The sequence below is a fragment of the Podarcis filfolensis genome (assembly GCF_964270895.1).
Source record: "Podarcis filfolensis genome assembly, chromosome: 13".
NCBI classification, from domain to species: Eukaryota; Metazoa; Chordata; class Lepidosauria; order Squamata; family Lacertidae; genus Podarcis; species Podarcis filfolensis.
The window spans coordinates 2,675,331-2,702,423 of record NC_139615.1 but is presented as its reverse complement, the minus strand read 5'-3'; the positions used below and the strand labels follow the sequence as shown (position 1 = coordinate 2,702,423).

The window sequence follows — 27,093 nt, the reverse complement described above, 5'->3', positions numbered from 1 at the left end:
GCTTTGGGGGAAGGGGCTGGGGGGTGGCTAGGTGGGGGTCACATCTTCTGGGACCTTGCCGATAAACAAGGGATATCATGGCGGGCCAAGCCATCGTTTGGGGTCTCCTGTGGTCTCTTTGTGCCCTGGGTGAGTGTTTTGCTTTTTCCTCCTAATAAAGTTCAGCCTGAGATGTGGGAGAGGGGTTTGGGGCAGCTGGTGCAGTGGTTAGGGTGTCGGGGCCCGGATTCGAATCCCCCACCCGAGCCCATAATTAATAAGAATAGCAAATTTTTATTTATACCCCGCCCTTCCCGGTTCAGAAAACCGGGCTCAGGGCAGCGAACAACAAATTTATTTATTTTTTCAATAAGTTTTTATTGTTAAAATAATTCAGCATTAATACACACATATTGCGAATATACAAGCATACATTTCATGCAGTCCTTAAATATATACAAACCTACCTACACTCAGTCCCACAGATAATTCCTTTCCCCCCCACAAATTTAAAACAATGGATGCAACGAAAAACACGGCGTAAAATGCAGCATAAAACGTGAATGGCAATAAATTCAAAATTGCCTCTCGCCACAGGGTGGTTGTTGTGTGGAGAAAATGGGGAGGAGGAGAATGAAAAGAAATATATAAGTGTGAGAAGGGAGCGAAAGAACCTCCGTTCGGATCATTGTAGAAACCCCCCCTTGCTCAATATATATATATTTTTGCAGCCTGGAGAATTGAGAGCAGGCTTGTTTATTGATTCGGGGTTTCCAGAGGCCCTGGAAAGATCTCTGTGCCTTCCCTTAACGTGTCATAAAAAGAATATAAAGTTGAGAAATTCGGGGAATGAAATGAAAGGGATTCGTGGCAGTGCACCTGATCGGATTGTCTGACATGATGGATGAGTAATAAAAGGAGAACGAAATATCTCAGGGAAGCGTGGCGTGGAGAATAATGAAGTCCTACAAAGTTTCTACAACTGCATCGGTGCTTTTCTTGAATTACCAAATGTCAAATTGTTATTATTTTATTTGGAAAATCTTGGGTTTTTTCTTTGCTTTGCCGGTGGCCTAACCCTGTTCTCTCTCTGGCTGCTGGGTAATTCGGCGCCGATGAGTGTCGTTTTAAATGGCGGTCAAAAATATTATTATAACGATATTATTATTATTATTATTAAATTATAATTATAATTATAATATTATTATATTTCATCAAAAATATTATTATAACGCTTCTGCTTCTTCTTTCAAACAAACCTCCGAGTGGTTTGCAGGATCCCTAAAGAGAGGCAGTGCGGTGCAGTGGTTAGAGTGCCGCACCGTGACCCGCGAGAGAGCTGGGTTCGAATTCCCACTCACTGGCCTACCTCACAGGGCTTGCTGTGAGGATTAAATGAGGAGGGGGAGAACCGTGAACGCCAGCTTCTCGGAGGAACAGATGGGGCACGAATTTAACAAACAAATAGATAAATCACGGATAGGCTCAGGTGCAAATAATACAATGCAAATTCCACATTTTAGGCCAGCAGTAAGGTAAGTTAGCCGTTTCGACACCAGGATAAATGTAAAAAAACTAGGATACGGGGATCCTAATAACTGTTAGCAGATCCAGGATGCGGAAATGGTGGAGAGACAAGACGACGCCGTCGGCGCTAAATAGAAGTGATTTCTGTTCACACAGGTGAAGGGAGGCCCTGGGGACGAGGGGAGGGTTAGGTTGAATTTGGGAAATAAAGTACCGGTAATATATGGTACAGTAAAGGATATACTAGATCCTTATAGAATAATAATATATTGTAACCAGAACAGAAGTTTAAAAGCGGAAGTAAATGTACTTTTAGTATTTTCATTATTGTAATAGTTATTATCATTTCTTATCTGTAGAAGGCATTGTTAAGTTAGCCTTCTTTGTTTTGCTGTCTGTATAATTTTTTTTTAAGTCAAAAAAAGAAGAAGAAGAAGAAGAAGTGATTTCTGCATTTGCAGGGGGTTCAGCTGCATGATCCTTGGAGATCCCTTCCATTTGAAAACGCCGGCCGCGTGAAGATAAATTCAACAGTGCAAATAAGTTTTGACGGATGGAATACCAAATGGTTCAGTTTATGTAAAGTACGCAGGGATTTCTGTTCTGCAAAATGAACCACGGAAAGGGAAGCCGTTTAAGGTGGTTTAAGTGAATATTCTAAAACTGAAATTTAATTTAAAAATAGCCTTTTTAAAAATTCCTTTCGACGCCACAAATCTGGGCTTCGTCGGAGACTTTTAAAGAGAGGTCGGCTGGACGTCCGTTGGGTATTCTTCAGATGCAATCGCTGCGTTGCGGGGGGTTCGGCTAGATGGCCTTTGGGGGTCCCTTCCAACTCCTCGGTTCTGTTCAAACGTTGGCCGTTCCCGATGGCCTGCGATCTGCCCCATTGCAGAAGACAAACTGAGTCTCTCTCTCTCTCTCTCTCTCTCCAGTTGTGAGCTGCTCAGAAGTCGAGGGCCGCCTGGTGGATAAACTCACCCAGAACTACTCCACGACGGTCCTGCCTGTCCGCAGCGTCGGCGACAGAGTCCCCGTCCGCATCGGGATGTCTCTCTCGCAGCTGATCAGCCTGGTGAGCAAAGGGTCTTTTGGACCCCGCGGCTTGGAGAGGGTGCAGGACTTGGAGCTGCCAGCAGGGGGAAGCGTGGCGGCATGGCAGCCAATCGGAACCCTGCTTCTGCTGCTGCCGTGTTCGGCCTGCAGAGGGCAGCCTGGCTTCCGTTTCCTGTCGGCGCAATACCGCAGGGGGACAGCAGGGGGAGACAGTGCAGAAGGGGCGTCGTGCAAATCGGGTGCATGTCACAGCGACGCAGAGAGTCGGTCTCTTTAGATTCAACCCGGGTTTTCCTCTAAACGGAACCTGTCCGGATGTTCAAAATGTGGGGCTGATTCCTGCATTGCAGGCGGTTCGTAGAATCGGGAATTGTAGAGTTGGGGCCCCCAAAGGTCATCCAGTCCAACCAGGAATCGCTGCTAAAGAATCCCTGGCAGGTGGCCATCGAATCGCTGCTTCGAAATCTCCAAGCCTCCCTCTTAGGGAGTCCATTCCGCAGTGAAATGGCTCTTGCCTAACTGGATTCTGAGCTCCATTTGAAGATTAAAAATATTAAGTTTGGGGATTTCTTCAAGTAGCAGTTTTGCGGAACTAGTCATAAATACATGCATAGCATCTCCACAAACCAGTAATAGTGAACTCAGCTAAAACCGAGCAGCCGTCTGGCTCAGGAACAGATTAAACTGCACAACTATAACCAGACATCCTGTGTGTCTGTGTGTGTGGACCATGTTCCTAGCAGCTAATCTTCATTGCTGAAAAGCGGCACTGATAATCCACTCCAAAGCTATAATTCATTATACAAATTCTTTTTTAAAATATTTTCCACACAACAACAACACGAAAAATATCGAAAAATAACAATACACAACACACAAAAACCAACGTTCGAAAACTAAAGAAAGCAACAACAACTAAAAAAAAACAAAAACAAATCCATATCTTGCAAGTTAATACTATAAACACTAAAACCACAACAAGACATTGACTTCCACCAGTCCCACAGCACCTCCTTAACCTCTCATTGTGTCTTCCTGTTTTCCTGTTTTCCTGATCATCTCTATCCTAACATCTAGATATAAATCCCTCTTTCTTATCCTTTCATTTCACAAGGTTATTCCAAACTCAGCTGGATTTCTGCCCTTGAACCTTGACTTTTGAGGTATTCATTTGTTGTTGTTTAGTCGTTTAGTCGTGTCCACCTCTTCGTGACCCCCTGGACCAGAGCACGCCAGGCCCTCCTGTCTTCCACTGCCTCCCGCAGTCTGGTCAAACTCATGCTGGTCGCTTCCAGAACACTGTCCCACCATCTCGTCCTCTGTCGTCCCCTTCTCCTTGGGCCCTCCATCTTTCCCAACATCAGGGTCTTTTCCAGGGAGTCTTCTCTTCTCATGAGGTGGCCAAAGTCTTGGAGCCTCAGCTTCAGGATCTGTCCTTCCAGTGAGCACTCAGGGCTGATTTCCTTCAGAATGGAGAGGTTGGATCTTCTTGCAGTCCATGGGACTCTCAAGAGTCTCCTCCAGCACCAGAATTCAAAAGCATCCATTCTTCGGCCATCAGCCTTCTTTACGGTCCAGCTCTCACTTCCATACATCACTACTGGGAAAACCAGAGCTTTAACTATATGGACCTTTGTTGGCAAGGTGATGTCTCTACTTTTTAAGATGCTGTCTAGGTTTGTCATTGCTTTTCTCCCAAGAAGCAGGCATCTTTTAATTTCGTGGCCGCTGTCACCATCTGCAGTGATCATGGAGCCCAAGAAAGTAAAATCTCTCACTGCCTCCATTTCTTCCCCTTCTATTTGCCAGGAGGTGATGGGCCCAGTGGCCACGATCTTCGTTTTTTTGATATTGAGCTTCAGACCATATTTTGCGCTCTCCTCTTTCACCCTCATTAAAAGGTTCTTTAATTCCTCCTCACTTTCTGCCATCAAGGTTGTGTCATCTGCATATCTGAGGTTGTTGATATTTCTTCCGGCAATCTTAATTCCGGCTTGGGATTCATCCAGCCCAGCCTTTTGCATGATGAATTCTGCATGTAAGCTAAATAAGCAGGGAGAAAATATACAGCCTTGTCGTACTCCTTTCCCAATTTTGAACTCCCATTCTTTTTTTACTTCACTTTTTGGTTTTTGTCTTACTATGTCTGTCAATTTGGCTAATTCTGAGTATTCTGAAAGCTTACAGAACCACTCTCCCCTAGTGGGTAACTGGTTCCCTTTCCAGTACTTCTCATTTGCTCAACTCTGGTTTCTCTCCCTGACTATTACCATTCTTGATTAATAACAGTAAAAGCTACATTGTAATGGAACGTCTATCCTTTTTCCATTCTCTTCACTATAGACCGTGGCTCGCTTTAAATAGTTTAGTACAAAATTTGATTCAGATTTTTTTTCTTCTTGTTTTCCTGCTCTAAAAACTAGGTGCGTCTTATAGTCAGGTGCGTCTTATGGGGCGAAAACTAGGTATATGAAAATGATATATTGCTGGTATGTAACACTGAGTAAACTGGCAAAAATCTAAATCAAACAAGTGTTGCAAATGTAACGAGAAAGGAGGTTTTCTTTTTATCATATGCAGTGGTCTTGTAGCAAGGTTAAAGCTTACCGGGAAATGATATACAATGAATTGAAAAGGATGTTCAAAATGTTTGTAAAACAAAAACCAGAAGCTTTTCTTTTGGGACAGAACTACCTAAATTGTATAGAAATCTATTTATGTATGCTACTACAGCAGTAAGAATGCTATTTGCCCAAAAGCGGGAAGAAGCGGAAGTCCCAGCAAAGGAAGAACGGATACAAAAACTTAAGAAATATGCAGAAATGGCAAAACTTACCCGAAGAATAAGAAATCGAGATAACAAACTTTTTGTAAAAGAATGGAAATTAGCCAATCACGCAGGGCCCATTGTGTAAATAATGCATATAAAGCAGACATTCTGGGGGAACTTCCATTCCTCCTCACCACTATGAGCTGAATAAAGAGCATGAAATCCACTCTCGACTCTGAGTCTATTTTAGGAGCCCTTCAGATTTTTGAAGAAGACTCTCATATCCTCTCTTCTCCAGGCTAAACAGCACCCAATTCCCTCAATCGTTCCTCCTAAATTTCAGTTTCCAGACCCTTCATCATCTTGGTCACCCTCTTCTGCGCACCTTCCAGCTTGTCGAAACCCGTCTAAAATTAAGGCGCCCAGAACTGGACGCAACAGGACTCCAGGCGGGGTCTGGCCAGGGCGGTTGGGCTAGATGACCACTGGGTCCCGTCCAATTCTACAATCCTGTGATTCGATGTCTCCTCTGGGCTTGGGCCAGGAAAGAGTTAACGGCGGCAGCTCGACAGCTGAAGATCCTGGCTATTAATAGCCGAATCCTGGAGCCACCCAGGACAAAGGGAGGCAGGTCTTTCTGTCCCTCTTAGCTCATCCTCCCTCTACGAATGGTCCCAATTTCCTTCCCAAGAAACAGTGAGATAGAATAAAAGCACATCTCCAAGTGCAGTTTCAGCTGCCCTTCCAGACTGTCGTTATTTCGATATTTCTAGTTGGGATAGAGCAGGGGTCAGCAAACGTTTTCAACAGGGGGCCGATCCACTGACCCTCAGACCTTGCAGGGGGCAGGGTGGACTATATTTCGGAAAAAATAATAATGAACCAATTCCTATGCCCCACAAATAACCCAGAGAGGCATTTTAAATAAAAGCACACATTCTACTCATGTAAGAACACGCTGATTCCCGGACTGTCCGTGGGCCGGATTGAGAAGGCAATTGGGCCAGATCTGGCCCCCGGTCCTTAGTTTGCCTACCCATGGGATAGAGTCACCAGCAAATTCAAATTATAATTTACCGTGTTTTTCCGTGAATAAGACGCCCCCATGTTTTGGAGGACTCCAAATTAAGAAAACATCCCTCAGTATACAGTGGTACCTCGGGTTAAGTACTTAATTCATTCCGGAGGTCCGTTCTTAACCTGAAACTGTTCTTAACCTGAAGCACCACTTTAGCTAATGGGGCCTCCTGCTGCTGCCGCGCCGCCGGAGCATGATTTCTGTTCTCATCCTGAAGCAAAGTTCTTAACCTGAAGCACTATTTCTGGGTTAGCGGAGTCTGTAACCTGAAGCGTATGTAACCTGAAGCATATGTAACCTGAGGTAGCACTGTATAAGACGAGCCTCAATTTTAAACCTAATTTTTTGGTAAAAAAACTCTTAGTCTTATTAAGAAAAAAACTAGTCTTTGATAAAAAACAAAAACAAACTTAGTCTTGTTAAAGAGGAAAAACCCTGCTCCTTTTCCCTTATGGGGTCTCCAAGAGCCCGTATAGAGTCCTCAAGTGGGTTCCCTATTGGTAGGAGGAAATAACAGAGGCTAACCAGAGAATATTGAGAAACAAAGCAGCTAGTAAGCCTGATCTTTATTAAACTGTTGCAACAGGGTCCTCATTCACCACACGCAGGAGGGAGGAGGAACCCTGAACAATGGTGCGCAAGGCCTTATATAGACTCTTGAAACTGCCCACCCTGTAGCCCAAAACATCACACCTACATCACAGAAGGAGGCGGTCTACAGCGGAAATCCTGTCTGCCAGGGTACCTGATAATGGTCCCTGATTGCTTTACCTGGGCAGCCTGGCCATTCTTTTGTGGTGGTTAATACTTTAGTTCCTGAATCTAGGTCACAGGCTCACCCTATTCCTACACAAATACACCCTTAAGACAGGATTTGTAAGCGAAAAGACAACAGGAAGGCTTTCCCCATTTCCTCCCTCCTTGCAGAAGATTATTTCAGGTCAATTTGGGAGAGTCAAAGTGACTTCAGGATTGTTCTCCTGTACTATTTCAGACACGTGGTTTATATACTTATGTATGTGTTTACATTTATGAACATTTACTTTATATATTTGAGACCTTAAATTCTTATAACACCTTCCATCTCCAGATGGGCAAGAATTAATTTATTCTGGTGCTTCCCTCGCTGCGAGAAGCCAAGTTACAGGGAACCAATTCAAAGTGTTGGTGCCGACCTTGAAAGCCCTAAACGGCCTCAAAGGCCCAGTAGACCTGAAGGAGCATCTCCACCCCCATCGTTCTGCCCGGACACTGAGGTCCAGCGCTGAGGGCCTTCTGGCGGTTCCCTCCCTGCGAGAAGTGAGGTTACAGGGAACCAGGCAGAGGGCCTTCTTGGTGGTGGCGTCCGCCCTGTGGAACGCCCTCCCACCAGATGTCAAGGAGATAAACAGCTACCTGACTTTTAGAAGGTATCTGAAGGCAGTCTGGATCAAGAACATTTTTAATGTTTTATGTTTTATCCCTTTTTTATTACTATTACAGTGGTATCTCGGCTATTCCCTCCCTGCGAGAAGTGAGGTTACAGGGAACCAGGCAGAGGGCCTTCTTGGTGGTGGCGTCCGCCCTGTGGAATGCCCTCCCACCAGATGTCAAAGAGAAAAATAACTACCAAACTTTTAGAAGACATCTGAAGGCAGGCCTGTTTAGGGAAGCTTTTAATGTTTAATAGGTTATTGTATTTTAGTGTTCAGTTGGAAGCCGCCCAGAGTGGCTGGGGAAACCCAGCCAGATGGGCAGGGTATAAATAATAAATTATTATTATTATTATTATTATTATTATTATTATTATTATTTTGATGATGATGATGAGTATGCATGAAGCTTGCAAGCATCAGTCCAGCGAGATCTGGCTGTAAATTACTGCATAAATACTCAGGGTGGGTGGGTTTCATTTATATGATTACATAACGTTTATACACTGCACGATGCGGAATCAGCGTGTTTTTACATGAGTAGAATGTGTCCTTTTATTTAAAATGCATCTCTGGGTTATTTGTGGGGCATAGGAATTTCTTTCATATTTCCCCCCCAAAATATAGTCCGGCCCCCCACAAGGTCAGTGGACCGGCCCCCTGCTGCAAAAGCTTGCTCACCTCTGGTTTAAAATATGCACAAAGTTAACAGGTTAAAAACTTGCCTGAATGAGAATATTTTTAGCAGGTGCTGAATAGAGTACCGTGAAGGGCTCAAGTGGCAGGGAGTTCCGAGTGTAGCTGCCGCCATACTAAAAGATTGGTTTCTTGCAAACATGGCACCTCTGACTGTGCCAACCGTTAGCGCTCTGAAAAATCGGACAATCCTTTTCTTTTCTTCTTTGTTTCTTCAGGCAGAGAAAGATGAGGAACTGACGACCAAAGTCTATTTGGATCTGGTAGGTGAAAATGAAATCTCTTTCTCTCTCTTTGCCTCCCTGACAAAAGAACGCTTCTCCCCTTTTGGGGTAAGCGCCAGAAAGGGATCCAAATTCAGTTTTGTTCCAAGGGGTCTCCTACAACTGCATTTCCAAAGGCACAGAATTCCACCAGGGGCGCCCAAACTTTTTTCAAACGGGCCCAGATTTGATGGAGTGAACATGTGTGAGGGCCAACCAAAGTTGATGAGCTTTTTCTACAGTTTTACCCCAATGTTGAGCTTTTTTTAGGATTGACGTTTTCCCTGCAGTTGCTGAGCTTTTTTTTACAATTTCACCCTTGTTATGTACTGAGTTGAATAGGATCCAAAATGCAGCAGTCTGATTGGCCCTAGAACAATAGGATCCAGAATGCAGCAGTCTGATTGGTTCTAGAACAATAGGATCCAGAATGCAGCAGTCTGATTGGTTCTAGAACAATAGGATCCAGAATGCAGCAGTCTGAATGGTCCTAGAACAATAGGATCCAGAATGCAGAAGTTTGATTGGTCCACAGGAGCCACCCAATCCAGCTCCAGGTGGAAGTGAATCCGCAACCTGATTGGCCTACAGGAGAATCCCAGAATTAGCCAATCACATGCGGCCCATTGTGTAAATAATGTATATAAAGCAGACATTATGGGGGAACTTTCATTCCTCACTACTATGAGCTGAATAAAGAGCATGAAATCCACCCTCAACTCCAAGTATATTTCAACCCTGATGTTGTTGAGCCTTTTTTTACAATTTTACCCGAGGACATATACTGCCACGGGGGCCAGATTTGATTGACCGGCGGGCCAGATTAGGCCGCCGGAACAGACTTTGGACTTGCCTGCTTGAGAGGATGTTCAGAAACCATCAGGCAATGCTTTGTCTACTGGAACTTTTCCAGGAGCGATTAATAATAATAATAATAATAATAATAATAATTTATTTATACCCTGCCCATCTGGCTGGGTTTCCCCAGCAACTCTGGGCAGCTTCCAACAGAATATTAAAATACAATAACCTATTAAACATTAAAAGCTTCCCTAAACAGGGCTGCCTTCAGATGTCTTCTAAAAGTCAGATAGCTGCTTATTTCCTTGACATCTAGTGGGAGGACGTTCCACAGGGCGGGTGCCACCACCGAGAAGGCCCTCTGCCTGGTTCCCTGTAACCTCACTTCTCGCAGCGAGGGAACCGCCAGAAGGCCCTTGGAGCTGGACCTCAGTGTCTGGGCTGAACGATGGGGGTGGAGATGCTCCTTCAGGTCTACTGGGCCTTTGAGGCTGTTTAGGGCTTTCAAGGTTAGCACCAACGATAACCTTCCTTTTACCTGTCCTCTTATGACTCTCTCATCTCCCTCTCGAGATAAAATACGTATTTTTCTCTCTGTGTGGGTATCAGACGTGGACCGACTACCGCCTCGTCTGGGACCCCGACGACTATGACGGCATCACCTCCATCAGGCTTTTCTCAGAAGAGGTCTGGCTCCCGGATATCGTCCTCATGAACAAGTGAGTGGCGATGAGGACTAGGAACCTTGGCTCTGTCAAAAGGAAGCGACCTGCGGGGAAGGGAGGGGCTGTTCCCACCAGGGATCCCTCGCCTTCCCATATAACGCGATAATACAACCTTCTCATAATGGGCATCTCGGGAGACCCAGCCAGAAGGGCAGTGTATAAATAATAAATTATTATTAAATTATTATTATGGGGCACTGGCCTGACTCAGCAGCCGCTTCTTCGGCTCTCAAGCCATTGACAAACCTTCTCCTCCATGAACTGGTCCAATCGTTTTCTAAAGCCATTCTCGACGGTGGCCATCTCCTCCTCCTGTGGCAGGGAGTTCCGCAGATTAAAAGTGAAAAAGTCCTGTCCTGAATCTCCCATCGTTCAGTTTCGTTGGGCGTCCACAAATTCGAGCGTTATGGGAGGAGAGGGAGAAAAACATGTCTCTGCCTTCTTTCTGAAGGCAGCCCGGTTTAGGGAAGCTTTTAATGTTTAATAGGTTATTGTATTTTAGTGTTTTGTTGGAAGCGGGCCCAGATGGGCGGGGTATAAATAAAAAATTATTATTATTATTATTATTATTATTATTATTATTATTATTATTATTATTTCTCCATTCCAGGCCCTTTGGTATAGACTTCTATAAGAATAATTTAATATTTATACCCCACCTATCTGGCTGGGTTTCCCCAGCCACTCTGGGCGGCTTCTAGCAAAATATTAAAAACACGATAAAACATCAAACATTACAAACTTCCCTAAACTGGGCTGCCTTCAGATGTCTTCTAAAAGTCAGGTAGTTGTTTATTTCCTTGACATCTGCTGGGAGGGCGTTCCACAGGGAGGGAGCCACCACCGAGAAGGCCCTGTGCCTGGTTCCCTGCAACCTCACTTCTCTCAGGGAGGGAACCGCCAGAAGGCCCTCGGAGATGGACCCAGGTGTCCGGGGTGGAGACGCTCCTTCAGGTCTACTGGGCCTTTGAGGCCATTTAGGGCTTTCAAGGTCAGCACCAACCCTTTGAATTGTGCTTGGAGACGTACCTCCTCCTCGTCTCTCCCTGAAACCAAACAGTTCTCTAAACCACAAGAGGGGAGAGAGCTCTCGCACTCGGATCCAGCTCGCGGGTTTCCCATACAGGCGTGTGGCTGTGTGAAAAGGAGGCCGGACTAGAAGGGCTATTGGCCTGAAGCACCGGCTTAACCTTGTTTTTGTCCCTTATTCACCCTGTCCAGCAACGATGGCAACTTTGACATTGCGTTGTCAATCAACGTCCTGGTGAACCACAAAGGAGTCGTCCGGTGGCAGCCGCCAGCCATTTACAAGAGCAGTTGCAGTATCCAGGTGAGTGAGATTTTCTTTATAAAAAATAAATAAATGAGATGTGGTTACAAATACAGTGGTACCTCGGGTTACAGACGCTTCAGGCTGCACACTCCACTAAGCCAGAAATAGTGCTTCAGGTTAAGAACTTTGCTTCAGGATGAGAACAGAAATCGTGCTCCGGCGGCAGCAGGAGGCCCCATTAGCTAAAGTGGTGCTTCAGGTTAAGAACAGTTTCAGATTAAGAACGGACCTCCGGAATGAATTAAGTACTTAACCCGAGGTAGCACTGTACTATAAAATGAATATGCGCCGCCGGGGTGCAAAGATTTGCCCAGTGCCCCCAAATTTAGTTTTTGTTGTTGTTGTTGTTTAGTCGTGTCCGACTCAGGGGGAAAAAGAAAATACAAATATACAGAGCATGATAGTACTGTAAATTTTAAAAACGACAGCGTTTTCTTCTCTCGTTTTTTTTTGGGGGGGGTGTATTTGTGCGGCAGGTAACCTACTTCCCCTTCGACTGGCAAAACTGCACGATGGTTTTCCGCTCATACACTTACGACACCTCGGAAATCACCCTTCTCCACCCGGTCAGTGAGGATGGGCTGGAGGTGAAGGAGATTATCATCTACGAGAACACGTTTATCGGTGAGGAATGGTGGATTCTGGGAAAATGCGGGTGGCGGGGGCTGGCTAGACGAGGAAGGGTAAAATCAGCCCTAGACCCCCCCCCCCAAGGGATGACCCAAAAGACAACTTAGACCAGGGGTCAGCAAACTTTTTCAGCAGGGGGCCGGTCCACTGTCCCTCAGACCTTGTGAGGGGCCGGACTATATTTGGGGGGGAAATAAAAATGAACGAATTCCTATGCCCCACAAATAACCCAGAGAAGCATTTTAAATAAAAGGACACATTCTCCTCATGTAAAAACATGCTGATTCCCGGACCGTCCATGGGCCAGATTGAGAACCGATTGGGCCGGATCCGGCAGAGAATGCCCAGTAGCAGAGTTTAGATTTGCAAAAGTCAAGCAGCAGTATAGTATCAGGAATATAGGTTGTTAAGATCCTTTTGTCCTGTTTAGTTGCATGCTGCACTCCCCTCTTGCACCGAAGAGACAACAAGCTGTTGTTGTTTAGTCGTTTAGTCGTGTCCAACTCTTCGTGACCCCCTGGACCAGAGCACGCCAGGCACTCCTGTCTTCCACTGCCTCCCGCAGTTTGGTCAAACTCATGCTGGTCCCTTCGAGAACACTATCCAATCATCTCCTCCGTCGTCCCCTTCTCCTTGTGCCCTCCATCTTTCCCAACATCAGGGTCTTTTCCAGGGAGTCTTCTCTTCTCATGAGGTGGCCAAAGTCTTGGAGCCTCAGCTTCAGGATCTGTCCTTCCAGTGAGCACTCAGGGCTGATTTCCTTCAGAATGGAGAGGTTTGATCTTCTTGCAGTCCATGGGACTCTCCAGAGTCTCCTCCAGCACCAGAATTCAAAAGCATCCATTCTTCGGCCATCAGCCTTCTTTATGGTCCAGCTCTCACTTCCATACATCACTACTGGGAAAACCAGAGCTTTTACTATATGGACCTTTGTTGCCAAGGTGATGTCTCTGCTTTTCAAGATGCTGTCTAGGTTTGCTAGGTTTTCTCCCAAGAAGCAGGCGTCTTTTAATTTTGTGGCTGCTGTCACCATCTGCAGTGATCATGGAGCCCAAGAAAGTAAAATCTCTCACTGCCTCCATTTCTTCCCCTTCTATTTGCCAGGAGGTGATGGGCACAGTGGCCATGATCTTCGTTTTTTTGATGTTGAGCTTTAAACCATATTTTGCACTCTCCTCTTTCACCCTCATTAAAAGCTTCTTTAATTCCTCCTAAGTTTAAAATGCTTTACTTACAAAACATTCTAAAGGTTAGATTCATGCGTTTATCCAAGCAGCGGCAATGGAGAACACAGGCAGAATACTCTCGGAATTGCAGAGAATGCGGAAAGCTTGCTTAGGCACGTCTTCCTTGGTTAGCTACATGGTGAGGAGAGAGTGAGAGAGGAAGGTTTCACTTCCTCCCTCGCCAGGAGGAAGAGTGGGCGTGACCTAGCTGAGTCTAGGAAAACAGCTCTATTATCTTAACCCCTTCATGCACTAACTAGGAATCACGCATGGTTGTGTTTGACTTCAATTTCCTCCAAGTTCACTTCTTTTGTGTCTTTTCCTTCGTCAGACAACGGGCAGTGGGAGATCCGGCACAAACCGTCCCGCAAAAACACCCTCCCGGGAGACCCCCTGTATGAGGACATCACCTTCTACCTCATCATTCGGAGGAAGCCCCTCTTCTACCTCATCAACGTCATCATCCCCTGCATCTTGATTACCATCCTGGCCATCTTTGTCTTCTATCTCCCGCCGGATGCTGGTGGGTAGCCAGGAAAAAAGAGAGCCACTCTTGAGCGACACCTTCAGGCTGTTAGGTGTTATTACACCCTGTGGGATGGGCTTAGCTGAGCCTGACGCCCTCCTCAAAGAGGGATATTGCAAAGCTGGGGAAAGCATTCAGAAAAAGGCGAGAAAAATTGAGTGAGTCCCCTAGGAGGAAAGGTTTGGGCAGGGCGTGCCATTTTAGGAGGTGAAACTAAATTTTTGCAAATTTCTTCAGGGGGCGGGGTCCTTAAAAGTATGTTTTTGGGTGTGAGGAATTCAAATCTGCTATTGTTTCTGTGATCGGACAACACTGAGCTTGAGGCAGAAGCACATAAACTGCTTTCAGAAAACCGACGAGTTTTAATCTTACCTTCTGAAAATGTCAGGTAATGCTAAATAATAGTGATGAATAATATTAATTTTAAATGCTATTAATAACTGCAAGAGCTTGTCGGTCATTTTTAATGATTTCTATGCAGCCTTGCAGACATTTTACTTCCCAAGCAAAACTAAATGATATCAAATTAACCGAAATATATGTCGACTTCCCATGTCACGCTGCAACTTTTGAGCAGCCCTCACTTTCGGAATTTGAAAGCTGTACAATTCGACACACCTTCGCATGGGGGACTCTTTAGAGAAAAGGCGAGGGAGGTTTGGTATGGATAAAACGGATGAATTTTTAACGCAGTGTGTGGTTAACCTGGGGAACTCCCTGCCACAGGAGGCGGCAATGCTCACCAACCCAACTGGCTTCACCAGAGGAGGAGATGAATTAATGGAGGTTTCAGGCTATCCAGCGGCTATGAGCCACAATGGCTATGACCTGCCTCCGCGACTGGGGGCAGAAATGCTGGATGCAGAAAACCAGAGGAAGGGAGAGGATTGTGTTCGAATCCTGCTTGTGGGTTTCCCAAAAGAAGCATATGTCGGCTTGGTGTAATAGGGAGGGGAAGAAGGAGGAGGAGGAGGAGGAGGAGGAGGAGGAGGAGGAGGGGAATAATTTATTATTTATACCCCTCCCATCTGGCTGGGTTTCCCCAGGCACTCTGGGCGGCATCCAGAAAAATATTAAAATACAATAATTCACCAAATTTTAAAAGCTTCCCTAAACAGGGCTGCCTTCAGATGTCTTCTAAAAGTCAGATAGTTGTTTATTTACTTGAAATCTGGTGGGAGGGTGTTCCACAGGGCAGGTGCCACCACCGAGAAGGCCCGCTGCCTGGTTCCCTGTAGCTTTGCTTCTTGCAGGGAGGGAACAGCCAGAAGGCCCTCGGCGCTGGACTTCAGTGTCCGGGATGGACAATGGGGGTGGAGACACTCCTTCAGGTCTACTGGACCAAGGCCGTTTAGGGCTTTAAGGGTCAACGCCAACACTTTGAATTGTGCTCGGAAACGTCCTGGGAACCAATGAAGGTCTTTCAAAACGGTGTTATGTGGTCTCAGCGGCCGCTCCCAGTCCCCAGTCTGGCTGCCGCATTCTGGATTAGTTGTAGTTTCCGGGTCACCTTCAAAGGTAGCCCCACGTAGAGCACATTTCAGTAGTCCAAGTGGGAGATAACCAGAGCATGCACCACTCTGGTGAGACATTCCGCAGGCAGGTAGGGTCTCATCCTGCGTACCAGATGGAGCTGATAAACAGCTGCCCTGGACACAGAACTGACCTGCACCTCCATGGACAGCTGTGAGTCCAGAATGACTCCCAGGCTGCGCACCTGGTCCTTCAGGGGCACAGTTCCCCATTCAGGACCAGGGAGTCCTCCAGACCTGCCCACCCCCTGTCACCCCAAAACAGTACTGCTCATGTTCTCCTCCGCCTCCCTTCCTCAGGCGAGAAGATGACCCTCTCCATCTTTGCTCTCCTCACCCTCACCGTCTTCCTCCTCCTGCTGGCCGACAAGGTCCCAGAGACATCCTTGGCGGTGCCCATCATCGTGAAATACCTCATGTTCACCATGAGTCTCGTGACTTTGTCCGTCATCCTCAGTGTGGTCGTTCTCAACCTGCACCATCGCTCACCCAACACCCATGAGATGCCCTTCTGGGTGCGACAGGTATGTGGGGGAGATAGACACTAAAAATTCTTCTTCTTTGGCGATCCCTCGTAGCCGAGTAAGATTGTCTTCCATAAACACGGTTTTAACAATGAGTCCATAAGTGACTGTGGAGGCCAGTTCTGGACCCACACGTCCTTCCACAGTGGGGACATTGGTTTCCGGGCGGGAGTTGATCACGGTGTGGATTTGCCAAGCCTTCCTTCCACCTAGCACGTTTCCCCCTTGCGTCCTGAGTTTAAGTGTCTTCAAAGCCCACGACACCTTTGGTAAAGGCTGTTCTCCAACTGGAGCGCTCAAGGGCAAGTGTTTCCCAGTTGTCAGTCTTTATACTACATTTTTAAAAATTGCCTTGAGTGAGTCTTTGAACCTCTTTTGTTGACCACCAGCATTACGCTTTCCATTTTTAAGCTGGGAATAGAGTACCGTACTTTTCGCTCTATAAGACGCACCAGACCACAAGACGCACCTAGTTTTTGGAGGAGGAAAACAAGAAAAAAAAATATTCTGAATCTCAGAAGCCAGAACAGCAAGAGGGATCGCTGCGCAGTGAAAGCAGCAATCCCTCTTGCTGTTCTGGCTTCTGGGATAGCTGCGCAGCCTGCATTCGCTCCATAAGACGCACACACATTTCCCCTTACTTTTTAGGAGGGGAAAAGTGAGTCTTATAGAGCAAAAAATACGGTAGTTGCTTTGGAAGACAATCATCACAACATGACCAGTCCAACGAAGCTGATGTTGAAGAATCATTGCTTCGACACTGGTGATCTAAAATTTAAACCTCCTATCTCACGTGGGGGAGAAATACAAAAAGTAAACAGGCTGCGAAGCCTTTCTAGCAGAGTAAAGACACTTATACGTTTTGCCGTGTAATTAAGTTTAGGAATAAGGCAACGATATCTTTTTGTCCACTTTTATTTGTGGTCTGCTTCGCCTCGCCATCGCCATTGGAGCAAATGAATTGAAAAGGATGTTCAAAATAACTTTTGTAAAAACACACACACACACCAGAAGCTTTACTTTTGGGACAGAACTACCTAAATTATATAGAAATCTATTTATGTATGCTATACTACAGCAGTAATAATGCTACTTGCCCAAAAGCGGGAAGAAGCAGAAGTCCCAGCAAAGGAAGAATGGATACAAAAACTTCTGGAATATGCAGAAATGGCAAAACTTACCAGAAGAATAAGAAATCAAAACAACAAACTTTTTATAAAAGAAGGAAAACGGTTTATTGAATATTTGCAGATAAATTGCAAACAGATGAAAACATTGGCAGGATTATTGTAACAACCTGCAGTTTCATAAGAGTATGTATTTAAAGTCAATAATTAAATTAATTTGGTTATGTAGAAAATATTTAAAAATAAATTTAAGGAACTGCAGAAAGAAGAGGAAGGAAGTCAAACTTTGAAATGTTAAATGGATTGTAAAATAAATGATAAACTTGAAAAGTATAAACACAAAGAGAGAGAATGAAACAAATGTTTTTAGTTAAAAAAAGTTTACTCACATTTCAGTGCAGGCAGCAAATATAGCAATGTAGTATATAGAAGACAACTTCAAACTTAGAGCAAAATGAGAGTTGGCAGTCTCAAAAAAGGGTGCCTGAGTCCTCAGACACATTTCTGCTTAGCGTGTTGTAGCATGGTAGAAAAAGAGAGGCAGAAGGAGGTCGCTGTGTACTAGTCCTTGTCTAGCAAAACATGCATTTGTGCTTGGGCAGCAAATCCCACGGGAAGAGTGCCATCGCTTGAAGGGGCAGTGGGAGAACAGCTGCGTCTTAAAAGGAAAGTGATCGGGTGGTGGGGCAGGGGGGCGAGGAGGAAGAAACTGGCCGGCAGAACCGTGCTTGGGACCAGCTGTGAACTGTGGAACTCCCTGCCACAGGACGGAGCGGCGGTTCCCAATCTGGGTGGCTTTAAAAGAGAACTGGGCACGTTCATGGAGGAAGAGGGTGCTATTGATGGCTACTAGCCGGAATGGCTGTGTTTTGCCTCCACGGTCAGAGGCAGCGATCCTTCTGAAGAACAGTTGCTGGAAACCGCAGGCGGGGAGCGTGGCTCTCGAACTCGGGTCCTGCTCGTGGGTTCCCCAGAGACATCTGGTCATACTCTGTGATGGCAGCATGTTGGACTACATAGGTCATTGGATAGATCCAGCAAGCTTCATATTACATTATTTTGCCTTTCAGACTGCAATGAGCGTGAGGTGACAAAAGGCCGGGGAGAGATGCACAGCCATTAAAGGCCATCGGGACTACCACCAGCTGTCAGAATAATAATAATAATAATAATAATAATAATAATAATAATAATAATTTATTATTTATACCCCGCCCATCTGGCTGGGTTTCCCCAGCCACGATTATATAAAAGCATCTATATAGTTCTGCTTTTGGCCTCTGGCCTTTGGCTTGGACTCAGTCTGACCCTTATGTTTCCCTCCCCTTATGGTTTTGATCTATGGGCTACTTTTAAAACGAGGCTGCATTTTAAATTGCATTTTAACCTGTATTTTAAATTGGTGTCGTCGTCCCCCCCCGCTACTATGTTCTTACTGTAATTTTTACTGGTGTTAGCTGCCCTGAGCCCAGCTCTGGCCGGAGAGGACGGGGTATAAATAAATTTTATTATTAATATTTTATTATTATTTATTATTTTTATTATGAAGAGCCTCGGATGTGAGGTCTCCAGGCTGATAGTAGACTAAGACTGATGGACATTTGTTGGGGATCGAAACCGGGAAAGCGGGTGGCGGGGTTTGAGAATCCAAAGGGTGTATAACTATAATCTGTTTTTCTTTTATTTTGTTTTGCTATTAGTAAGAAAATTGGGGAATTCGTGGAAGGGAATTTGGGTCGACTTTAGAAAAAGGTTTTAAGAATGAGTACTGATGTATAAATAGGGATGTTTATAAGTTAAAATGGGTTTTTTATTCAAAATGAACTAAATATAAAAAGGTCAAAAATTGGGGATAAGAACTTGCTGAACTAACAATTTGAATTGGAATATAAGAAGGGGAGGTGTGGGGAAGTCAGGGAAATATGTCATTGAAAATATGGATTGTAAACTTTATGTGTTTTTTAATTTTTTCTTTTTTTCCTTTTTTGATTTATTTTTTTTTACTAAGATGGAAAAAATTTAATAAACATTTACTAAAAGTAAAATAAATTAATTTTATTATTATTATTATTATAGAGACGGCCACCCTCTTACCAATACCTTCTGCCTCGCTGGCATCCCTTAAGCAGAAATGTGGGGGGGGGGATGCGAGGAAATGTACTCTCTCTTCCTCTCTCTCCCTCCTTCTCTAGATCTTCATCCACACACTCCCCCGGTATTTGGGCTTGCGGCGCCCCAAGCCAGAGACGCTCCTGAAACCTGCACACCCCAAACAAGAGACCATGGTGAAAAGCAACCGCCGGACGGACGAGTATTTTATCCGCACCCCTGCCTACGATTTTCTGTTCCCCAAACCCAACAGGTGAAGAGGCCCTGACCCGGTGCCAACAATTTGACACTGGTGGGATGAACGAGAGAGAGGTTGTTGCTAGGTACAGTGGTACCTCAGGTTACATATGCTTCAGGTTACATACGCTTCAGGTTACACACTCCGCTAACCCAGAAATAGTGCTTCAGGTTAAGAACTTTGCTTCAGGTTGAGAACAGAAATCGTGCTCCAGCGGCGCGGCAGCAGCAGGAGGCCCCATTAGCTAAAGTGCTGCTTCAGGTTAAGAACAGTTTCAGTTGAAGTACGGACCTCCGGAACGAATTAATTACTTAACCTGAGGTACCACTGTAGTTCTGAAATTGTGGTGGTGGTAATTGTGGGGGGGGGGGAATTCCCCTTATGGGTTCGAGTACGGAGACTCGCCCCAGACTCCCAGTCAGTGAGACTTTATCCAGGATTGCGTCGCCAGGTAGAGTCCGAAGAGCATTCCCGATTTCCTTGCAAATTGCAAATCCGATTTGGTGATGTTGACAGTAAAGCCAGTTAAGAGGTTTTCAAAGCCCGTTGAGAGCAAGAGCCAGTGTTGTCGTCACTCCAAATGGGGAAATATTTTCACCCTGGCACTTTTCAGGACTAATTGGATTTTTTTTGAAAAAGGAGGGCCCTCCCCATTTGAGAAATATTTGCTACTCTTGAATAAAGGGACCCCTGACCATTAGGTCCAGTCGTGACCGACTCTGGGGTTGCGGCGCTCATCTCGCTTTACTGGCCAAGGGAGCCGGCGTACAGCTTCCGGGTCATGTGGCCAGCATGACTAAGCCGCTTCTGGCGAACCAGAGCAGCGCACAGAAACGCCGTTTACCTCCCCGCCAGAGTGGTACCTATTTATCTACTTGCACTTTGACGTGCTTTCGAACTGCTAGGTTGGCAGGAGCAGGGACCGAGCAACGGGAGCTCACCCCGTCACGGGGATTCGAACCGCTGACCTTCTGATCGGCAAGTCCTAGGCTCTGTGGCTTAACCCACAGCACCACCCGCGTCCCTTACTCTTGAATAGCTCCCTTAAAAGAATAGGCTTGAGCCAGGGGAAGATGGCGGTCTCAGCTTGTTCTATCAATGGTGGACTCCTTCTTCCATTCTCACCCTTTCAAGGTTTTCATAGGAGGGTCATCCGCAGTGCGGGGGTCTTTTGCCCAACGTGGGGCTCAAACCCTCGACCCTGAAATTCAGAGTCTCATGCTCTGCTAACTGATTGATTTACATGGGAGAGGATATATTAATTACAAATATCCTTCCAGACTCTCACATGTGTGGGGTCAGCTTGAATAATCAGCTTGATGTTTGCATTTGGAACGTGGGCAGAACTTTTAGATGATCACCCCTTGGCAGGAAAACAGAAGCTTAGGAAAGGCTGAAAGCTGCCACTTTTGGAGTTACCTGCTTGATAAAAGAATGACCGTAAAGTAAGTTTAAATTGGGGTTTACTTACTTAAAAGTCTTGCACTCATTTTCAGCGCCCAACAGCAGCAAACACAACGCAGGTGAAAAAATACTTCTAGGTTACAAAATACATAGTTGAATAGTAAAATTGTGTCTGTGCTCAGGGAGAGTTGAGACAGACATCCACCCCAATCAAAAATATGGTGCAAAAGAGCAGAGAGAGAGAGAGAGAGGATAAGGGTTTATATCTCTCGTTTCTTCCAGCCACTGGAAACGGGGGAAATGACATCACACAGAGTTCTCTCTCTCCACCAATCGCATTCCTATGGTCTGAGTCTGCCTATCTAGGAATTCAATCTCTGTGGTTGTTAGCCCCTAAACCAAGAGTCAGCAAACTTTTTCAGCAGGGGGCCGGTCCACCGTCCCTCAGACCTTGTGGGGGGCCAGACTGTATTTTGAAGGGAAAAAATGAACGAATTCCTATGCCCCACAAATAACCCAGCGATGCATTTTAAATAAAAGGACACATTCTACTCGTGTAAAAAACACGCTGATTCCTGGACCGTCCGCAGGCCAGATTGAGAAGGCGATTGGGCCGGATCCGGCCCCCGGGCCTTAGTTTGCCTACCCACGCCCTAGACCAATGGTTCTCAACCTGTGGGTCCCCAAATGTTGTTGGACTACAACTCCCATCATTCCTAGCCACTCAGACCAGTGGTCAGGGATGATGGGAGTTGTAGTCCAACAACATCTGGGGACCCGCAGGTTGAGAACCGCTGCTAGACTCGTTAATTAACGAGAATATGCATTGTTAGGTTTGACGGCAAATCTCCCGCAGGTACCAGCCAGAGGCATTCCCCGCGGATATGAAGAAGTACATTGACGGCCCCAGTCACTGCATTGCGCTCCCGCCAGACTTGAAGGCCGCCATGGACGCCATCACCTACATAGCAGAACAGCTGCAGGAGCAGGATGACTATGATGAGGTGAAAACAAAATTTTTTTTTCCTTCCAGTAGCACCTTAAAGACCAACTAAGTTAGTTCTTGGTATGAGCTTTCGTGTGCATGCACACTTCTTCAGATACACTGAAACAGAAGTTGCCAGATCCTTCTATATAGTGAGAAGGTGGGGAGGGGTATTACTCAGAAGGGTGGTGGGAATGGGTGATTGGCAGATAGCTGTGATGAGCCTGTTGACGACTCTTAACGACTGCAATAGGTCTTACAGGAAAAAGCAAGGGGTGAGAAGGTGAAAAATGGCTTTGTCATGTATAATGAGATAAGAATCCAATGTCTTTGTTCAGACCAGGTCTCTCCATGGTTTTAAGTTTGGTAATGAGTTGCAATTCAGCAGCTTCTCTTTCCAGTCTATTTCTGAAATTCCTTTGTAGTAATACAGCTACTTTGAGATCTTGTATAGAATGTCCTGGGAGATTGAAGTGTTCTCCTACTGGTTTCTCTGTCTTGTGATTCTTGATGTCCGATTGATGTCCGTTTATTCTTTGGCGTAAGGTTTGGCCTGTTTGTCCAATATATGATGAGGTGAGTTCTTCCAGAAGAAACCAAGCATTATGGGGAAGGATGGAAGGATCTGGGCATGTTTTGCCTGGATAGAGGGAGACCGAGATGAGATGCAATTTGTTGTTGTTGTTGTCGTTTAGTCGTTTAGTGGTGTCTGCCTCTTCGTGGCCCCCTGGACCAGAGCACGCCAGGAACTCCTGTCTTCCACTGCCTCCCGCAGTTTGGTCAAACTCATGCTGGCAGCTTCGAGAACACTGTCCCACCATCTCATCCTCTGTCGTCCCCTTCTCCTTGTGCCCTCCATCTTTCCCAACATCAGGGTCTTTTCCAGGGAGTCTTCTCTTCTGATGAGGTGGCCAAAGTCTTGGAGCCTCAGCTTCAGGATCTGTCCTTCCAGGGAGCACTCAGGGCTGATTTCCCTAAGAATGGAGAGGTTTGATCTTCTTGCAGTCCATGGGACACTCTATTGCATCATGAGATGCAAAAGGTACCCTTGCCCGTACGGGCCAGTCGTGACCGACTCTGGGGTTGTGCGCTCATCTCGCTTAAGAGGCCGGGAGCCAGCGCTGTCCGAAGACATCTCCGGGTCACGTGGCCAGCGTGACGAAGCTGCTCTGGCGAGCCAGCACCAGCGCAGTGCATGGAAACGCCGTTACCTTCCCGCTATAAAGCGGTACCTATTTATCTACTTGCACTTAGGGGTGCTTTCGAACTGCTAGGTGGGCAGGAGCTGGGACCGAAAGACGGGAGCTCAACCCGCCATGGGGATTCAAACCGCCGACCATACAATTACCCACAGCGCCACCCGCGTCCCATGAGATACAATAGCCACCTTCAAATACCTGGTGGGCTTCCACGTGGAAGAGGGAACAAAGGTTTTTCCGGAGGGCAGGACCCCCAAAACCAACAGATTCAAGTTACAAGGGAGGAGATTCCAGGCGGTTGGAGGATGGATGGTGGCTAATGGATTGAGGTTGAATCCTGACAAGACAGAAGTACGGGAGGCGGGCAGGTGTGGAGGACTCCCTGGTCCTGAATGGGGCAACTGTGCCCCTGAAGGACCAGGTGCGCAGCCTGGGAGTCATTCTGGGCTCACCGCTGTCCATGGAGGCGCAGGTTAATTCTGGGTCCAGGGCAGCTGTCTGCCAGCTCCATCTGGTACGCAGGATGAGACCCTCCCTGCCCGCAGACTATCTCGCCAGTGTGGTGCATGCTCTAGTTATCTCCCGCTTGGACTACTGCCATGCGCTCTATGTGGGGCTAGACTGGGGACTGGGAGCGGCCGCCGGGACCACATAACACTGGTCTTGAAAGACCTACATTGGCTCCCAGTACATTTCCAAGCACAATTCAAAGTGTTGGGGCTGACTTTGAAAGCCCTAAACGGCGTCAGCCCAGTATATCTGAAGGAGCATCTCCACCCTCATCGTTCTGCCCGGACACTGAGGTCCAGCGCTGAGGGCCTTCTGGCGGTTCCCTCATTGCGAGAAGTGAGGTTACAGGGAACCAGGCAGAGGGCCTTTTCGGTGGTGGCGCCTGCCCTGTGGAACGCCCTCCCAGCAGATGTCAAGGAAATAAACAACTACCTGGCATTTAGAAGACATCTGAAGGCAGCCCTGTTTAGGGAAGCTTTTAATGTTTAATAGGCTATTGTATTTTAGTGTTCTGTTGGAAGCCGCCCAGAGAGGCTGGGGAAACACAGCCAGATAGCCGGGGTATAATTATTAGTAGTAGTAGTAGTTTTTAATGTGTGACATTTTAGTGTATTTTTGGTCTTTTTTGGAAGCCGCCCAGAGTGGCTGGGGAAAACCAGCCAGATGGGCGGGGTACAAATAATAAATTATTATTAAATTATTAAAACCAGGATGAACCTTCTGAGGGTCCGAGCTGTTTGGCTGTGGAACAGACGCCCGCCAAAGGTGATGGAAGCTTTTATGCAAAGGTTGGATGGACACCTGTCAAGCAGCTCCGATTCCTGTCTCTCAGGGGGTTAGGCTGGATGACCTTTGGGGGTCCCTCCCGATTCGACCTTTCTGTGACCTGCTTCCTCCTTCCCTTGCAGCTGAAGAAGGACTGGGAATACGTCGCCATCGTGGTGGACCGCCTCTTTTTCTGGACCTTCATCATCTTCACCACGCTGGGCACCTTCAGCATCTTCCTGGACGCCAGCTTCCACCTGCCCCCCGACCAGCCCTTCCCCTGAGCCCACGGCCTCCTTCGCCCCACCGGAATAATGGGTTGGGTGGTCCAACCGTTGACTCCCGCCGACACGGCGACAGGATGTGAAGAACAAGCTCATGCCCACATCCCTATGGGGTGGGTCTGGGGAACCTCAGGGTCAAATACAGCCCCCTAAGCCTCTCTATTCAGACCCTAGGCCACACCCTCTCTGCAAGCCACACCCACTGGGACTCTACAAGGCCACGCCCTCTCCTCAAGCCACACCCCTACACAGACTGTACAATACCACACCCTCTTAAGCCACACCCACTGGGATTCCAAAAGGCCGCACCCTCTCAAGCCACACCCACTGGGATTCCAAAAGGCCACACCCTCTCCTCAAGCCGCACCCACGGGGATTCCAAAAGGCCACACCCTCTCCTCAAGCCACGCCCTCACTGTGATTCCACAAGGCCACTCCCTCTCTTCAAGCCACACCCACTGGGATTCCACAAGGCCACACCCTCTCCTCAAGCTCCACCCACTGGGATTCCACAAGGCCACACCCTCTCCTCAAGCCACGCCCACTGGGACTCTACAAGGCCACGCCCTCTCCTCAAGCCACACCCACTGGGATTCCACAAGGCCACACCCTCTCCTCAAGCCACGCCCACTGGGACTCTACAAGGCCACGCCCTCTCCTCAAGCCACACCCACTGGGATTCCACAAGGCCACACCCTCTCCTCAAGCCACGCCCACTGGGACTCTACAAGGCCACACCCTCTCCTCAAGCCACACCCACTGGGACTCTACAAGGCCACGCCCTCTCCTCAAGCCACACCCCCACTGGGACTCTCACTGGGTGACCTTTGTCCAGCCGCTGCCTTTCTCAGCCTAGACTACCTCGCAAGATTGTTGTGGGGATTAAATGAGGAGGGGAGGAAGAACCTTGAGCTCCTTGGGGGATATAAATGCAACAAATAAAGAAATGAATAATAAAACTCTGTCCTGAGACTCAAGATGAACTTAAGAGACTGGGGGACGGGGCCTGCCCATTACCCCCTGCCCCCCTCCTGGCTTGAAGGACACCTGGGCTTGGCCTTTGGGTGAGCATCGCAAGTTGAAATCTAAGCCTGGAGTTTAGATGCCAAAGGGACGGATCCAGGTTATAATAATAATAATAATAATTTATTATTTATACCCCGCCCATCTGGCTGGGCTTCCCCAGTCACTCTGGGCGGCTTCCAAAAAAAAATATTAAAATACTGTAATACATCAAACATTAAAAGTTTCCCTAAACAGGGCTGCCTTCAGATGTCTTCTAAAAGTCTGGTAGTTGTTGTTCTCTTTGACATCTGGTGGGAGGGCATTCCGCAGGGCAGGCGCCACCACCGAGAAGGCCCTCTGCCTGGTTCCCTGTAGCTTCTCACAGGGAGGGAACTGCCAGAAGGCCCTCAGTGCTGGACCTCGGTGTCCGGGCTAAACGATGGGGGTGGAGACGCTCCTTCAGGTCTACTGGGCCTTTGAGGCCATTTAGGGCTTTCAAGTTCAGCACCAACACTTTGAATTGTGCTCGGAAATGTACTGGGAGCCAATAGAGGTCTATCAAGACCGGTGTTATGTGGTCTCCCAGTCCCCAGTGGCTGTCGCATTCTGGATTAGTTGCAGTTTCCGGGTCACCTTCAAAGGTAGCCCCACGTAGAGCGCATTGCAGTAGTCCAAGCGGGAGATAACCAGAGCATGCACCACTCTGGCGAGACAGTCTGTGGGCAGGGAGGGTCTCATCCTGCATACCAGATGGAGCTGGTAGACAGCTGCCCTGGACACAGAATTGACCTGCGCCTCCATGGACAGCTGTGAGTCCACAATGACTCCCAGGCTGCGCACCTGGTCCTTCAGGGACACAGTTGCCCCATTCAGGACCAGGGAGTCCCCCACACCTGCCCGCCTCCTGTCCCCCAAAAACAGTACTTCTGTCTTGTCAGGATTCAACCTCAATCTGTTAGCCAGGTTAAAGCATGGGAAATAAAGAAGATGAGCTTGAACTCTTGGTACAGCAAACTAAATATGACATAATAGGCATCACTGAAACCTGGTGGGATAAGTCCCACAATTGGAATGTAATAATGGAGGGATACAATCTATTTCAGAGAAACAGACCAGACAAGAAAGGAGGAGGAGTGGCGTTATATGTCAGGGATGTGTATACCTGTGAAGAGATCCAAGATTTAGAACCTCAAAGCCAAAGTGAGAGCATTTGGGTCAAAATTAAGGGAGAGAATAATAACAGTGACCTCATTGTGGGAGTTTACTATAGATCCCCAAGCCAAACGGAGGACATAGATGATGCCTTCCTGGAACAGATGGCCAAGCATGCAAAAGGAAGGGAGATAGTAGTAATGGGGGACTTCAATTACCCGGATATTTGTTGGATGT

General features: G+C 46.9%; 1 protein-coding gene across 1 annotated transcript; it reads left to right on the top strand.

Annotated features, from left to right (window-relative positions):
• Positions 1-25,658, top strand: CHRNB1 (cholinergic receptor nicotinic beta 1 subunit). Its single transcript, XM_083581036.1, has 11 exons — positions 1-129; positions 2,442-2,581; positions 8,737-8,781; positions 10,192-10,301; positions 11,529-11,637; positions 12,117-12,264; positions 13,828-14,019; positions 15,855-16,078; positions 19,398-19,567; positions 21,813-21,960; positions 24,559-25,658. The coding sequence occupies exons 1-11, from the start codon at positions 78-80 to the stop codon at positions 24,697-24,699; spliced, it is 1,479 nt and encodes a 492-aa protein (XP_083437162.1). The 5' UTR covers positions 1-77; the 3' UTR covers positions 24,700-25,658.
• Positions 25,659-27,093: the final 1,435 nt, after the last annotated feature.

Bases quoted from the DNA above. Each gene is read 5' to 3' on its own strand.
- CHRNB1 (XM_083581036.1), top strand. From the start codon at position 78: ATGGCGGGCCAAGCCATCGTTTGGGGTCTCCTGTGGTCTCTTTGTGCC. The intron at 8,782-10,191 runs GTAGGTGAAAAT...TGTGGGTATCAG, and splicing joins CCAAAGTCTATTTGGATCTG to ACGTGGACCGACTACCGCCT. The intron at 12,265-13,827 runs GTGAGGAATGGT...TTCCTTCGTCAG, and splicing joins CTACGAGAACACGTTTATCG to ACAACGGGCAGTGGGAGATC.